The 15,497-nt window shown below is 32.5% G+C and overlaps 1 protein-coding gene across 1 annotated transcript in view; it reads left to right on the top strand.

Moving 5' to 3' along the window:
* Window positions 1–15,497, top strand: part of LOC142230111 (A disintegrin and metalloproteinase with thrombospondin motifs 12-like) — a 124,599-nt gene that overhangs the window by 77,193 nt on the left and 31,909 nt on the right. Inside the window, exons 6-10 of the mRNA XM_075300746.1 lie at window positions 3,851–3,976; window positions 4,370–4,585; window positions 6,099–6,691; window positions 10,734–10,832; window positions 10,973–11,086. Of these exons, the coding sequence (XP_075156861.1) occupies window positions 3,851–3,976; window positions 4,370–4,585; window positions 6,099–6,691; window positions 10,734–10,832; window positions 10,973–11,086 (1,148 nt within the window). The remainder of the gene's footprint in view (window positions 1–3,850; window positions 3,977–4,369; window positions 4,586–6,098; window positions 6,692–10,733; window positions 10,833–10,972; window positions 11,087–15,497) is intronic.

A 15,497-nucleotide genomic window follows, 5' to 3' on the forward strand; every position in this document is an offset into this window, starting at 1 on the left:
TGGTCCTAAAATACTTCTAGATTTCAAATTTCATGCATATTGGATAAAAGCTATGATTTCTAGAATCCCAAACAATAAAATCATTTCTTGCACACCTATTTATAGGCCTAACAAATCTCCAGATTTTCAATTTCAGGCAAATTGGACAACAACTACGGTTTCTGTAAGCCCAAAAAGCAAAATAGAGAGATCGGTCTATATGAACCAGTGCACGCCATTTTCGGTACATGTATTTGTGGTCCTACAATATCTCCAGACGTTCAATTTTAGACAAATAGGATAAAAAATACGTTTTCTATAAGCCCAAGAAGTTAAATCTGGAAATTGGTCTATATGGGGTTATATCAAAACATGAATCTATACTCACCATTTTCGCCATATCGTTTATCCTAAAATACTTCTAAATTTCCAATTTCAGTCAAATTGGATCAAAACTACGGATTCCATAAGCCCAAGAAGTAAAATCAGGAGATCGGTCTATATGGGAGCTATACAAAAACATGGACCGATACTCATCATTTTTGGCACACCACTTTGTGGTCCTAAAATTCCCCTAGATTTCCAATTTCAGGTAAATTGGATAAAAACAACGGTTTCTATAAGCCTAAGAAGTAAAATCGGGATATCGGTCTATATGGGGGCTATACCAAATCATGGACCGATTCTCACCATTTTTGGCATACTTCTTTGTGGTCTTAAAATACCTCTAGATTTCAAATTTCAGGCAATTTGGACAAAAACTACGGTTTCTATAAGCCCAAGACCTGAAATCGGAAGGTCGGTTTATATGGAGACTATATCAAAACCAGGACCGATAGCAAATTGGGTTGGGAAGCTCTGATCTAAAGTATGAATTCGAATTAAAATATGGGTCAAAATTTCATAAAAAATTACAAAAATCTCATTTGAAATGAAAAAGATTTCATTTCATTTGTTAAAGGTTTCGTTTGATTTGAAAAGGGTTTCATTTGATTTGGAAAAGGATTAATTTTATTAGAAAAAGGTTTCATTTGACTTTAAAAAGGTTTCATTTAGTTTGAAAAGGGATTCATTTGATGTGAAAAAGGTTTCATTTGAAGTGATAATGTTATAATTCAGATTTAGGCATAGTTCTTAAATATATATGTGTGCACAAATTTGGCTATATTACCACACTAATCGAACGGTTCCCTCTTTTTATTTGATAACGGATTCAATTTTAGTGATATAATAACTCTGTACATGTAAAATCGAGTATAGCTACTACTGGTACATATTTATGCATATCCAGATTTGGCCACTCATCAATGTTATATGGTTTCTTCCTAACCTATGATATATCTTTTTTCAGATTTGTATATAGCCCTCATTAAAACCATTGTAACTCAAAATTTACATAAAGCTCCCTGACCGCCGGTTCAAATCAACAACTGAACGATTATTTTGAAAAGCATGATCAAGAAGTAATTCTGAAACGTTAAATATATTTAACATTGGATCTTTTACCAATATCAAAATTATTATATACTGTCCACAAAGTAGTTTCAGTTATGAAAACTATAGATATTGGTAACGCTATCTTATTGCAAATATATAAAATTGTCTTAATACTGCTAGCTGTGTTTTTTTTTTAATAATTATCATTATTGTTCGTTTTACACAAATCATTTATTATCATGGTGTTTTTTGTTATGACAGGAATTGAATTTTATTATTTATATGGTTTGCTTAGAAATCCATGTAGAATTTCATTCTTAAATGATGTATGAGAATTAAATCTAATTCCTACAATCAATTCAAAGAAAATAATTAATTGCTATCAACACTTTTCTTTGAATTGTCTAGTTTGTTTTTCTTTTCGTAGCATTAACATGAATTACTAGAAACTTTGCTTATTCTAATTTAATTGATGCTTGCCGCCCAATGTCTGGTTCTTGGGTTCTCACGTTTATTAATGGGGATTTTCTATTCCATTAAAAGAAGGTGGGGCTGTTAATATCATTTCATGTATATGGAAACTTCGATGGGGAACGTACAATAAATTTGCAAATTATAATTTTCTTACATCAATTCGTTTGTATTCGCGTATAAGTCTGGCTGGACTGATTGACAATAAAATATTTTTGAAAAATTTGTAGTGCGACGGTTTGACAAAGACGGTGCTGCTTCACAAGGACAGTGCACCATGACCCAAGAAATTGAAGACTACCATAAAAATCCATTTATTGTATTTCGAAATGATTCCACATCCACACGCACAGAAAAAACATGTTTGGACATGGTTGCCGCATGCATTTAATGCTTATCTAGAGTATGTAATTATCGCGAAAACCATGTATTTTGTATTTGTAAAAATTATTTTCGAGCGGAGAAAAATATATATTGGCAATAAGCATTTAAATGGTTCTCAAATGCCGCAAAAATGTTCTATTATTTAAATGAAAGAATTTGAGACCATTACATGGTCGGGAAAATCATGTACCTGATCATTCAATTCTTATACTGTTCTGCAGGGAAAAAAAGTATTTTTATAGGTTACGTATAGACATGTCTAGAACCATTACATGGCCATAAAGACCATGTACATTGTTTTCGTGACCATTTATAAAAACATTGAGCAGGTACACACGATTTTCATTTTGCGCGTCAGTCGTGTGTTGATTGTTTTTTGGAATGGACGGAGAATACGGAATTACTGTGTTTTGTGTTCATTTATTTATTCAGAAGTGGCACGTGGTTTTATGCGAACACAAACAAGGAAGTGTAATTTTGATATATACGGCCATTTTCTTGTAGCTCCGTTAGGCTTTAACTGCCAGTTAACAGAAAGTAAATTGCAATGATCTTCTCTCCGGTTAACTTTAACTGAAAACTTTTCAGCAGTTAAATTTCTAACTGGCATGTGGACTATATAGGCAAGATGACAAATATGCCCATGGTACGTTTTAAAAGTTTGTTAGCTAACGGAGCTTCATGAAAATGGGGGATAGTATAATTTATTTTTATTTGCAGTTACATGATGTCTGCGTTGGTACATTTAATGGGTACAAAGAAAATATGGAATGATTACTTATTGTTGAAATTGAACCAAAATAGAGTGTGTACAAATATGTGATGTTTGCTTGCACGACATTATAAATACAAATAAACAATGAATTAGTTTATAAATAAATAAAAAGAAAAAAAATACAGTTAATTTGGCGTCCTTTTTTCGACGACAAAAAGAGTTTTTTCATAAAGATCGAAACATTTTAGGTTGTGACCATGTTCTTTTAACTGGAAGAAAAACATTTTTGACGAATACCATAACATTTTAGATAGTGACCATTGTATTTTGATTCAAACAAAATTCTTTTTATCAATATAATAACATTTTAGGTGAGGACAATTTTATTTTTCTTAGAATCGCGTTCACTGAGCCAACATGGTTGCAGGTGAAAATGTTACATGGTCGCCGCAAAAATAGCTCTTATTTTGCTCTTCGAATATGATTGTGACAATCATGTATCTTCTCTGCGTGCACATAATTTCCAAATATGGCACCTAGTGACTTTTTCCTGTTATCTCTTAAAACAATGCAGGCTAGGAAGAAAATTTCATTGAATGAAGAGAGGAAATCGACTATATAAGAGATGCACCTGTAAGTTAATTCTATCGTGTCAGCTACCCTGTAATTTTTTCTTAATATTATTACACATATATTTGTAAATGTTTTTATTTAGCATCTCGATATTCTTTCATTTATATTCAAAATACCCAATTGCAAAAAAGTTTGCTGCTTAAGTCTTTCGTTTTTCTTTATCCTTTTGACAGATTACATTCATATTCATATTACAATAATTTGTTTTTTATTTATTCTTGTTATCTTCAGGTTGGCCACATAAAAACACAAAATAATGAATATTATATAGAGCCATCAAAAAGTCATGCGACATCAGCCCACAATGCTAACGGACATCCGCATGTTGTATTTCAAAGATCATCTGTTAAGGAAAAGGTAATTACTGAAATTTGCATTAACCGCCAGATAAGAAATGAAATTTTAGATGGTGGGCTGTGAATGAAGTCTTTTACTATCACACAGACAAATATTCATCCATAAAACCGTGAAAAAATTGACGGCACATATACTTGGGTGACAGGAAAACGGACCGTGTGGGAAAGGACTGACTGAGTAACTTGAACTAATATCTTCGACATGCTTCTTAATCACATAGACAAATTGCAACAGCCCACTATAACATTAAAATTTGTCCAAAGAAACTAAAAAATGCATATATGTGTGTATCGTACAGAGGAATAGAGAGAGGGAGATGGCTTGGAAAATATGTAAACTTTCTGTATAGAGATACAAAAAATTTAATGTTAATGGAATACAAATTTATTGCAGCAAACTTTAAGGAATACCAACAACAAAACGAAGCAAAAGAAATCTCAACGCCAGCACCAGCAGCAAATCAAGCGTAAACAAGAATTGGAGCAGCAAAGACATAAATTAATGCAAAATGGTACAAAGCGTCAGAGGAAAGCATTAAGTAATTGCGGCACCAAGGAACCTAGAAGACGTATAGAAGCGCGACTTGTAGAATGGCAACCCCAGGGAAAGGTAAGTGGGTGTTCACATTAAATTCATGAATGATATAGTAAAGTAAATGAATTAGTGGTGTTTGTTTTTAATTTGTTGATAAAATTTGCAAGTAAATCAAATCATTTCGTTTGTTCATAAACGGCTCAATTTGGAATTTTTATAAAAATAAAATTTTGACAAAAATGTTTAATAAAAATAAAATTATGATAAAACTTTCTATAGAAATACAATTATGATAAAATTTTCCATACAAATAAAATTTTGACAAAATTTTCTATACAAATAAAACTTTTACGGAACTTTCTATAGAAATAAAATTTTGACAAAATTTTCTATAGAAATAAAATTTTGACACAATTTTCTATAGAAATAAAGCTGGATAAATTTTTTTTTATACAAATAAAACTTTGACAAAATTTTCTATAAAAAAAAATGTTTTAACAAGATTTTCTATATAGAAATAAAATTTTGACAAAATTTTCCACAGAAAGAAAATTTTGACAAACTTTTCTATGGTAATAAAATTTTAATAAAAAAGATCATTTCATTTGGTAGTTTGTTTGGTAAAATTTTCTCGCGATTTTGGTAGATTATTTTTGGCTCGAGTGGCAAATGTGCTCTCGACTCGAATGCTGTTGATATCATATATATTAGAGTAAGTTTTGCCACAAAGAAATACTATTGTCAAAGATTTGTCAAAAGTCGCATGAAAATTCTCAACCCATTTTTAAGTTTCAAAGGAAATATCTTTAAAAAGTTAATTTCTCGCTGTACCTAGAAATAAAATTATGACATAATTTTCTATAGATATAAAATTATGACATAATTTTCTATAGATATAAAATTATGAAAAAAATTTTTATACAAATAAAATTTGACAGAATTTTTTATAGAAATAATTTTTAAAAAACTTTTCTATAGAAATAAAATGTTGATAAAATTTTCGATTGAAATAAAATTTTGACAAACTTTTCTATAGAAATAAAATGTTGATAAAATTTTCGATTGAAATAAAATTTTGACAAAATTTTCTATAGAAATAAGATTTGACAAAATTTTCTATAGAAATAAAATGTTTACAAAATTTTCTATAGAAATAAGATTTTGACAAAATTTTCTATAGAAATAAAATTTTGACGAAATTTTCTATAGAAATAAAATTTTGACAAAATTTTCTATAGAAATAATATTTTAACAAATTTTTCTATAGAAATAATATTTTCTATATAGAAATGAAATTGTGACAAAATTTTCCACAGAAAGAAAATTAAAATTTTCATAAAAAAGTTCATTTTATTTGGTAAAATTTTCTCAACCAATTTTTCAATTTCAAAGGAAATATCTTTACAAGGTTAATTTCACGCATTACCTAGTACGTAATATTCGGCATTTTCTTAATGAATATAATTTTTGACGCGTATAAGCTTGAGAAAATTTAGACAAAAAATCATATCAATTCTACCTTCTGTGTTTGTTGCACACAAATTTATTTATTTTGTTTGTTTTGAATTTCATTGAAATGTGCCAACAGGTAAAAATTCAAGGTGGGAGAAAAATACGACGTGTCCATCATCAGCAACTACAATACAAATATGAGACAACAACAGCGGACGTTAAACACCAAGAACAACATCAACATCATCAACAACCACATCACTTCTTTCAATCGTATCGACAGCAAGAAAATGCAACTACCAACGAAAGCATTTATAATAGCAATGAAGAAAACCAACGCATCCTTACGACTGACTTACCGCACCAAACGCTGCCATTTCATTGGCAACAGCCTCAGCTACAGCAACAGCAATCCTTTAGTTACAGTAACAATGACAACATTGCGCATGTGCATCATCACCATCAACGCCTGAAACGTTCAATTAGCAGCCCACGCCATGTTGAAACTTTAATTGTTGCCGATTCCACAATGGTTGCCTTTCACACCGATGAGGTGGAGTCATATCTTTTGACCATAATGAATATGGTTTCAGCTCTTTATAAAGATCCCAGTATTGGTAATGCCATTGAAATTGTTGTGGTAAAGATTATACTACTGGATGAGGAGGAAGCACATCCAGATTTGAATCTAACCCAAAATGCTCAACAGAATTTAGATACATTCTGTAGGTGAGTGCTTTTGCCAGTCTTTATTTATGAAGACAATAAAAATGTTTATTTAATTTTATTGTTGTATATTTAATTTGCATACAATTGCCGGTGTCAAATACGAATTAACAGTGGTTTGGAGGAGCATTACCGTTGTGCAACTAAATTCATCATAATTTCTTTCATTTTTGTGTCATTTTTGATCATGTTTTCTTTTTCATTATTTCCTTTTATAGTGAAATATTGTTTTGTGTTAACATTACAGAAGTGATAAAAGCCTTAAAAATCAAAATTAGACGTCATATATATTTTCCCTTTTCACATAATATTGCCTGCAAATATACAAAAAAGTTTGCTTCCCTGAAAAGTCAATCTTTATGAGTGATTCTGGCAATGGTTATTTTTGAACCTAAGTTGTTCTAATTTTTTTTAAACCCCCAAAACAAATTTTAGATATGTAAATAGGTGCAAAAGGGGTTTCAGAAGTTAATGAAAACAACAAAACAATATGTATATCAATTTAAAGAGCGGGTAAAATAACATAATTCAATGTACACACACACACAAAAATATCACCAAAATTTTTCCAATTAAAATTTTAATTAAGTTCTAAACAATTTCCTATTAAAAATGTTATTGGTTCAACATTTTTATACCCTCCCCCATAGGATGGGGGTATATTAACTTTGTCATTCCGTTTGTAACACATCGAAATATTGCTCTAAGACCCCATAAAGTATATATATTCTGGGTCGTGGTGAAATTCTGAGTCGATCTGAGTATGTCCGTCCGTCCGTCTGTTGAAATCACGCTAACTTCCGAACGAAACAAGCTTTCGACTTGAAATTTGGCACAAGTAGTTGTTATTGATGTAGGTCGGATGGTATTGCAAATGGGCCATATCGGTCCACTTTTACGTATAGCCCCCATATAAACCGATCCCCCGATTTGGCTTGCGGAGGCTCTAAGAGAAGCAAATTTCATCCGATCCGGCTGAAATTTGGTACATGGTTTTAGTATATGGTCTCTAACAACTATGCAAAAATTGGTCCACATCGGTCAATAATTATATATAGCCCCCATATAAACCGATCCCCCGATTTGGCTTGCGGAACCTCTAAGAGAAACAAATTTCATCCGATCCGGCTGGAATTTGGTACATGGTGTTAGTATATGGTGTTAGTTTATGGTCAATCCCCAGATTTGACCTCTGGAGCCCCTTGGAAGAGCAAAATTCATCCGATTCGGTTGAAATTTGGTACGTGATGTTAGTATATGGTATCCAACAACCATGAAGGAATTGGTTCATATCAGTCCATAATTATATATAGCTCCCATATAAAGCGATCCACAGATTTGACCTCCGGTGCCTTTTGGAGAAGCAAAATTCATCCGATCTGATTGAAATTTGGTACGTAGTGGTAGTATATGATATTTAACAACCATGCCAAAAGTGGTCCATATCAGTCCATAATCATATATAGCCCAAATTTCATCCGAGTCAGTTGAAATTTTGGTACATTGAGCTAGTATATGGCCGTTAACAACCATGCCTAACTAGGTCCATATCGGTCTATAGTTATATATAGCCCTCAGATAAATCGATCCCCAATCACACAAAAATTGGCCCATACGAAGTTCATAATTGTATATAGCCCCATATAAGCAACCCCCATATTTCAATTCTGGCTCTCTACGTACCGTGCAAAAGTCCATATCGATTCGTAATTATTTGTAGACTTACCTAATATATACATACCTTTTTTGTCTAATATATACCACGAATGGGCTAACTCACAATTTAGAAAACGATGTTAAGAAGTTTTAAGATAACACAACCCAATTAATTCGATTGTGGATGACAGTCTTTCGTAGAAGTTTCTACGCAATCCATGGTGGAGTACATAAGATTCGGCCTGGCCGAACTTACGGCCGTATATACTTGTTTTGTTTCAAATAGTTTTTAGCCTATTTTAAACAAAAAAAAGCAAAATGAAAATAGTTGATGTGAAACGTTTTAGACAAGCGTTAGAGTGCATTAAAACTCATAAAAAATATAAAAGGAAATAATTCCCCAAAATGAAATAGATTCCCAAGATTGGGGATTTATTTCATAATATTTTATGAAATTTTACCCCAAAAAAAGAAATAAATCCCTAAAAAGCAAAATGAAATATATCCCCAATAGTTTGGAGTCTTTTTTCGTAAAAACAATTCATTTGAAATAACTTGGAAATGAAATAGCTCCCCAAAATATGAAATAACTCTCCAAAAATCATTTTTTTTTGTTCTCTGTAGAGGATATTGGGGATATATTTCATTTTTCATTTTGGGGAGTTATTTCATGGGGAGTTATTTCATGGGGACTTATTTCATGGAGCCAAAAATTATTTGTTTGGCAAAATATCACCAATTTTTTTTACTCGCATCCAAAATACGGAATTTTGAGCACACTTTAAGATGTGATGCAAATTCAGTGCAACGACTGTTGAAATGGTGGATATCCGTCCTGTGACAAGCCCATGTTAAATTCATCGCTACTGCGCCAACTTTGCACCACTTCCGGATCCAAAAATAACATTTTCACTACTTTTTTGGCGACACTTTGTTTGCTGGGTTCTTTTATTTAGGAACTTGGTTTAACCTCCCACATCTTTTTTACTCCAAATTGATGCCAGAATTATTCCGAATTTGGTTGAGAATTGTTTCATTTTATAAGACTACGATATTTTTACGCCTAAAAATCGCCTTAAACGATTTTTCAGGGATAATACCCAGCATGGCAAAAAGATTCAGGATCAACTGCAGATAAAATGATTGCTACGTTAATTTATTTCTGACTTTAGATACAAATGATTTCTCAATTTCACAAAAAAAAAATTAAATAACTCCACTTAATTCGTATTTTTATATCCTCCATCATAGGAAGGGGTATATTTAGTTTGTCATTCAGTTTGTAAGATATTGAAATATTGGTCTCAAACCCCATAAAATCCCCATATTCTGGGTCGTGATATTGTGAGTCGCCCGTCCGTGTGTAGAAGTCACGCTAACTTTCGAACGAAACAAGCTATCGACTTGAAACTTGGCACAAGTAGTGGTTATTGACGTAGGTCGGATTGTACTTCAAATGGGTCCTATCGGACCACTTTTAGAAAAAGCCCCCGGATAAACCGACCCTTAGATTTGGCTTGCCAAGGAGTTAATTTCATATGACCCGGTTAAAATTTGGTACGTGATGTTTGTATATGCCCTCTAACAAACATGCAACTATTGGTCCATATAGCCCCCCATATATGACGATCTGATTTTCAGAGCTTACTGAATGTACAAATTTCATCCGATTTCGTTCTTTTTCGCACGAGTTTTCCAATTTTTTTTTAGATAACAATAACAATTTTTATTGATTTTTATTGAAGGGCAATTGGTTATAGTAACGACAATGAAAATGTCATCACTGCTTTAAACATAAGTTCTTGAATAATCTAATATTTAATAATTTACCACTGACAAAGCTCCCAACAAATTTGAAGGACTGCAGATTGTATCAAAAATGTTGATTAGTTGGTCCCCCTCGAAATTTGACTTTCCTTACTGGTCATGTCTTAAATCTTTTGATCCGGAAGAATTGAAATCCCTTTTTTCCACTTCCTTAAAACAATAAAATCACTGTCTTGTAATGTCAAGTTATTTTTAGCCATGTCCAGACAGACAAGCATCATCTATGTTTGAGAAAAATATATGTTTTCCTTGCATCTAGCAAACCTAACGCCGACACCATTCTCTAGACTGTTTGGTGTATGGAGGCCTAGGCGCCACTATTCAATACATATAGTTTTTAAGGAGTTTATGCACTATGGTAGTGTATGTCAAAATGTGATAAGATAATTTAAAAAGTCTAGACATTTTGCATATTGCTTTAAAGAACTCCTCAGGAAGTCATTTCTTTTCTACATTATATGTGTGGATTTGAGTGTTTTACGTGGGGGGAATAAATTCCAATTGCCATGTCTTTTAATGATTTTTTTTTTTTGTTCATGATTTTCTTGTTTTTCGTTAACAGTTGGCAACATAAGTTGAATAGTGGCAATGAATTGGATCCTCATCATCATGATGTGGCTGTCTTGATAACTCGCAAAAATATATGTGGCAATAATTGTTTGTAAGTATTTTTAACTTATTTAAAAAAATACATTAAATTGTAAAATACAATATTTTATTAACATAATATTATTGATAATTTATGTTGCTGTTATTAATTTTAATTTTTATTTTACAAATTGTATCTTTTATCGATTTTAGGACTCTTGGTTTGGCCAATGTGGGTGGTATGTGTAAACCCAAACAATCGTGTAGCGTTAATGAAGATAATGGGATCATGCTTTCACATACTATTGCACATGAGTTGGGACACAAGTAAGTAAATGCAATAATTTTATTAATAATTTTGAGGTAGAACTGCTAAACTATCGATAGTCGCACCATTCGATCGGACTTTTTTTGTAAAAACTAAATTATTTCCGTTTTTTAAATGTTTTTCATAAAAATTATGCTCATTTTACATGTGCCTTTAAATATCACGTTTTATTGAATTTCGATTTTTTAAAACGAATAAACAAGATACAGCGAAAAATGCAACTCAAGTGATAATTACTAACGTCCATTCAGATTCATTGAGAACATGTTGATATTATTTGATTTGAAAAACGTCCTTCATTTTGACATAGTGAATCCCATTTTGCTGCACATCCTTTTAGACTCCGTGGATGCTGGCATACAAAACAAAAGGTAAAGCCCAAGATTTTATCACCGACTTCCCGATTAAAAACAATGCAGTTGGAACTCAATCAAGAATATTTTTATGTTCCTATTGAAAATGTGTCACTTTATCTATTGTATGTAGAAAAATATTTGCTACAGAATAAAATAAGAGGGATTCCATTTTGTGGAAATCCGTCAACTTTAGGAAAAATAATATGTTTTCAAAGTATTAAGTTTTTACAGATTGAAAAAAAAACACACAATTTTTAATTATACCCTGCGCCAACAGGGTATTATAGGTTAGTGCATATGTTTGCAACACCCAGAAGGAGACGAAATAGACACATGGTGTCTCACAGTGTCGAGTTTTCATATAAACGGCGGCCAAAAATAGAAGGAGTTATCGTAGAAGAATGAAAATTGGTACACATTATTATTATAAGTAGGAAAGGAAAAAAACGAAGTTTTGCGAAAATCGGCACAAGGACTCGCCCACCTCTCATATATCCTGAAATGGAAAAACTTTATATTTTCCAATATTGTTCTTGGAATTGAACCAAATTTGGCTCGATTTATCTATTATATATTACTGATAACTGTGGTGAGTTATGTGAAATTATCTCAAAGGACACGCCCACCTCCCATATATCCTGAAATCAACAAAAAATTATATTTTCCAAAATTGTTGTTGGAATTGAACCGAAGTTGGCTTGATTTGTCCTTGATGAATTTTTGATTAGTATATTTAATTTAATTTAATTATACGTCTACATCCCATATGTCCTTGATACCAAATAAGAAAATCATTTTCTATATTATAAATATATTTGTTTTCATTTGCCAATTACTATTGTTATATTTAATAAGAGATAGGAAACAGATATTTTTCAAATTCATTATTATTGATTAACAAAATATTAAGGAAATGATTAAATAAATAAAACTAAATATTTTTCCTTATTCACTAAAGCTGTCATAATCCGTATAACTCGATTCGTACTGACTCAAAAAATTTTCTGCAATTATAGTTTCAGAACATTCCTCAGTATTGGATTCACTTTGGATAAGAAATTGATTTATTTCATTATAATTCTTAGCCTTCTTATTATTTGCTTTTCTATGAATAGTAATATTTGGTTCAGATTGCAAAATCATTCTTTCAATTAAATCCTTATTGGTTGACTCGCGACTATTTTTTCTGGTATGATTTAATCGGGTCTTTCTAAAAACTTTATTAGTTGCTTCTATAGCTTCCTCCGACAGCATTCCAACAGGCATTTTTGAATGTTTTATGAATTCTACACCATGAACAAGAATTTTATGAACTGTGGCTGGCATGTAATACCAAGCGTAATTTGTCGAATTTTCACCTGTCTCGACACTGAAAATGTAAAGAATAAATGAAAGGGGGATGAACGGGGACGCGAAACTAAATTTTTTATACTCTACACACTTGCCCAAATATTATATTAAAATATTAAAAAAGTGTTTTTTGGTGTTTTTTTACACTCCACTGAACTTGAATGTTTTTAACAAACTTCGATTTTCGATCCACCAAACGAGCCAAAATAGCGAGTTGCCATATCGTTATATTCTAACACGTTTATCCAATCCTAAATTATACTGCTTTACCGACAATTTTTATTTTAACTTAAATAACTTTTTGGAAATATAACATTTTTTAAAAATTCCTTTTGATTTAACATAAATGAAGTGTTGTTTGTAAAACGAAATCAAACTTTTTTTAAAAACTAGTGCAGTGATATTTTTGATTTTTGGCCGCCCTCATGGCACTGTGTGTTTTTGGCAAAAATGCTAAGGGTGGGCTCCTGAGTCGATATAGCCATGTCCGTCTGTCCGTGAACACATTTTTGTAATCGAAAGTCTAGGTCGCAGTTTTAGTCCAATCGACCTCAAATTTGGCACAAGTATGTGTTTTGGCTCAGAATAGATCCCTATTGATTTTGGAAGAAATCGGTTCAGATTCAGATATAGCTCCCATATATATCTTTCGCCCGATATGGACTACTACGGTCCCAGAAGCCAGAGTTTTACCCCAATTTGGTTGAAATTTTGCACTAGGAGTACAATTAGTACTATAGTCTACTGTGCCAAATTTTATTGAAATCGGTTCGGATTTAGATATAGCTCCCATATATATCTTTCGCCCGATATGGACTAATATGGTCCCAGAAGCCAGAGTTTTACCCCAATTTAGTTGAAATTTTGCACTAGGAGTACAATTAGTAGTGTAGCCATGTGTGCTAAATTTTATTGAAATCGGTTCAGATTTAGATATAGCTATATCCTTCGCCCGATTTACACTCATATGACCACAGTGGTCAATCTTTTACTCCGATTTAATTGAAATTTTGCACAGTGAGTAGAATTGGCATTGTAGGTATGCGTGCCAAATTTGGTTGAAATCGGTTCAGAGTTAGACATAGCTCCCATATATAGCTTTCGCCCGATTTACACTCATATGACCACAGAGGCCAATTTTTAACTCCGATTTAGTTGAAATTTTGCACAGGGAGTAGAATTAGCATTGTAGCTATGCGTGCCAAATTTGGTTGCAATCGGTTCAGATTTAGATATAGCTCCCATATATATGTTTTTCTGATTTCAACAAAAATGGTCAATGTTGGTAACATTTTCCTTGTAAAATAGCCACTGCTTTGTCGAAGTTGTAAAAATTACTCTAATTTTCCTAAACTTCTAATACATATATATCGAGTGATAAATCATAAATAAACTTTTGCGAAGTTTCCTTAAAATTGCTTCAGATTTAAATGTTTCCCATATTGTTTTACTAACATTGTGTTCCACCCTAGTGCATTAGCCGACTTAAATTTTGAGTCTATGGATTTTGTAGAAGTCTATCAAATTCTGTCCAAATCGAGTGATATTTAAATGTATGTATTTGGGACAAATCTTTATATATAGCACCCAACACATTTGACGGATGTGATATGGTATCCAATTTAGATCTACAAAGTGGTGCAGGGTATAATATAGTCGGCCCCGCCCGACTTTAGACTTTTCTTACTTGTTTTTGATTTAAATTTACCTACTTTAGTATGCAGCATCGCCGGTTTTTGATAGCATCGCTATCAGAAAACAAATATCGGTAGTATCTTAAAATAAAACCATCGATACTATCGAGATGTTTCTACAAATGCTATCTATTTGAATAATATGTAGCCTACAAAATCGCTAGATTTTACTATTTTGTATTATTACTTATTGAAACATTTTTCAAAATTCAACCATAAAATGTGTATGTCTGGTATTGGTTTCATTGTATCCCGCTTATCGCATGAAGGTTCTTTTTTTGTGGCCTCGTATTATTACTGAGCCATTTAATACATTCCATTACCGTCCGCACGTCAACTTGCAGGACTGCACTGTGCTTCCGATTTCATAGTCTGGGTCCACCACGTGTGCGCCCAGACTAGTCCTCTAGTTGGTGTTGTATTCATTGCCCCGATTATGACAAGATAACATGTCCTTTAAAACCGTTACAAAATTCCAATACCTGCAAACCATATCGGTCCACTTTTATGTATAGCCCCCATATAAACGGACCCCCAAATTTGGCTTGCGGAGCCTCTAAGAGATGCAAATTTCATCCGATCCGGTTGAAATTAGGTACATGGTGTTACTATATGATCTCTAACAACCATGCAAAAACTGGTCCACATCGGTTCATAATTATATATAGCCCCCATATAAACCGATCCCCAGATTTGGCTTTCGGAGCCTCTAAGAGAAGCAAATTTCATCCGATCCGGTTGAAATTTAGTACATGATGTCAGCATATGATCTCTAACAACCATGCAAAAATTGGTCCACATCGGTCCATAATTATATATAGCCCCCATATAAACCGATCCCCAGATTTGGCTTGCGGAGCCTCTAAGAGAAGCAAATTTCATCCGATCCGGTTGAAATTAAGTACATGGTGTCAGCATATGATTTCTAACAACTATGCAAAAACTGGTCCACATCGGTCCATAATTATATATAGCCCCCATATAAACCGATCCCCGGATTTGGCTTGCGG

The sequence above is a fragment of the Haematobia irritans genome, chromosome 3 (genome assembly GCF_050003625.1).
Source record: "Haematobia irritans isolate KBUSLIRL chromosome 3, ASM5000362v1, whole genome shotgun sequence".
In the NCBI taxonomy this organism is placed as follows: Eukaryota; Metazoa; Arthropoda; class Insecta; order Diptera; family Muscidae; genus Haematobia; species Haematobia irritans.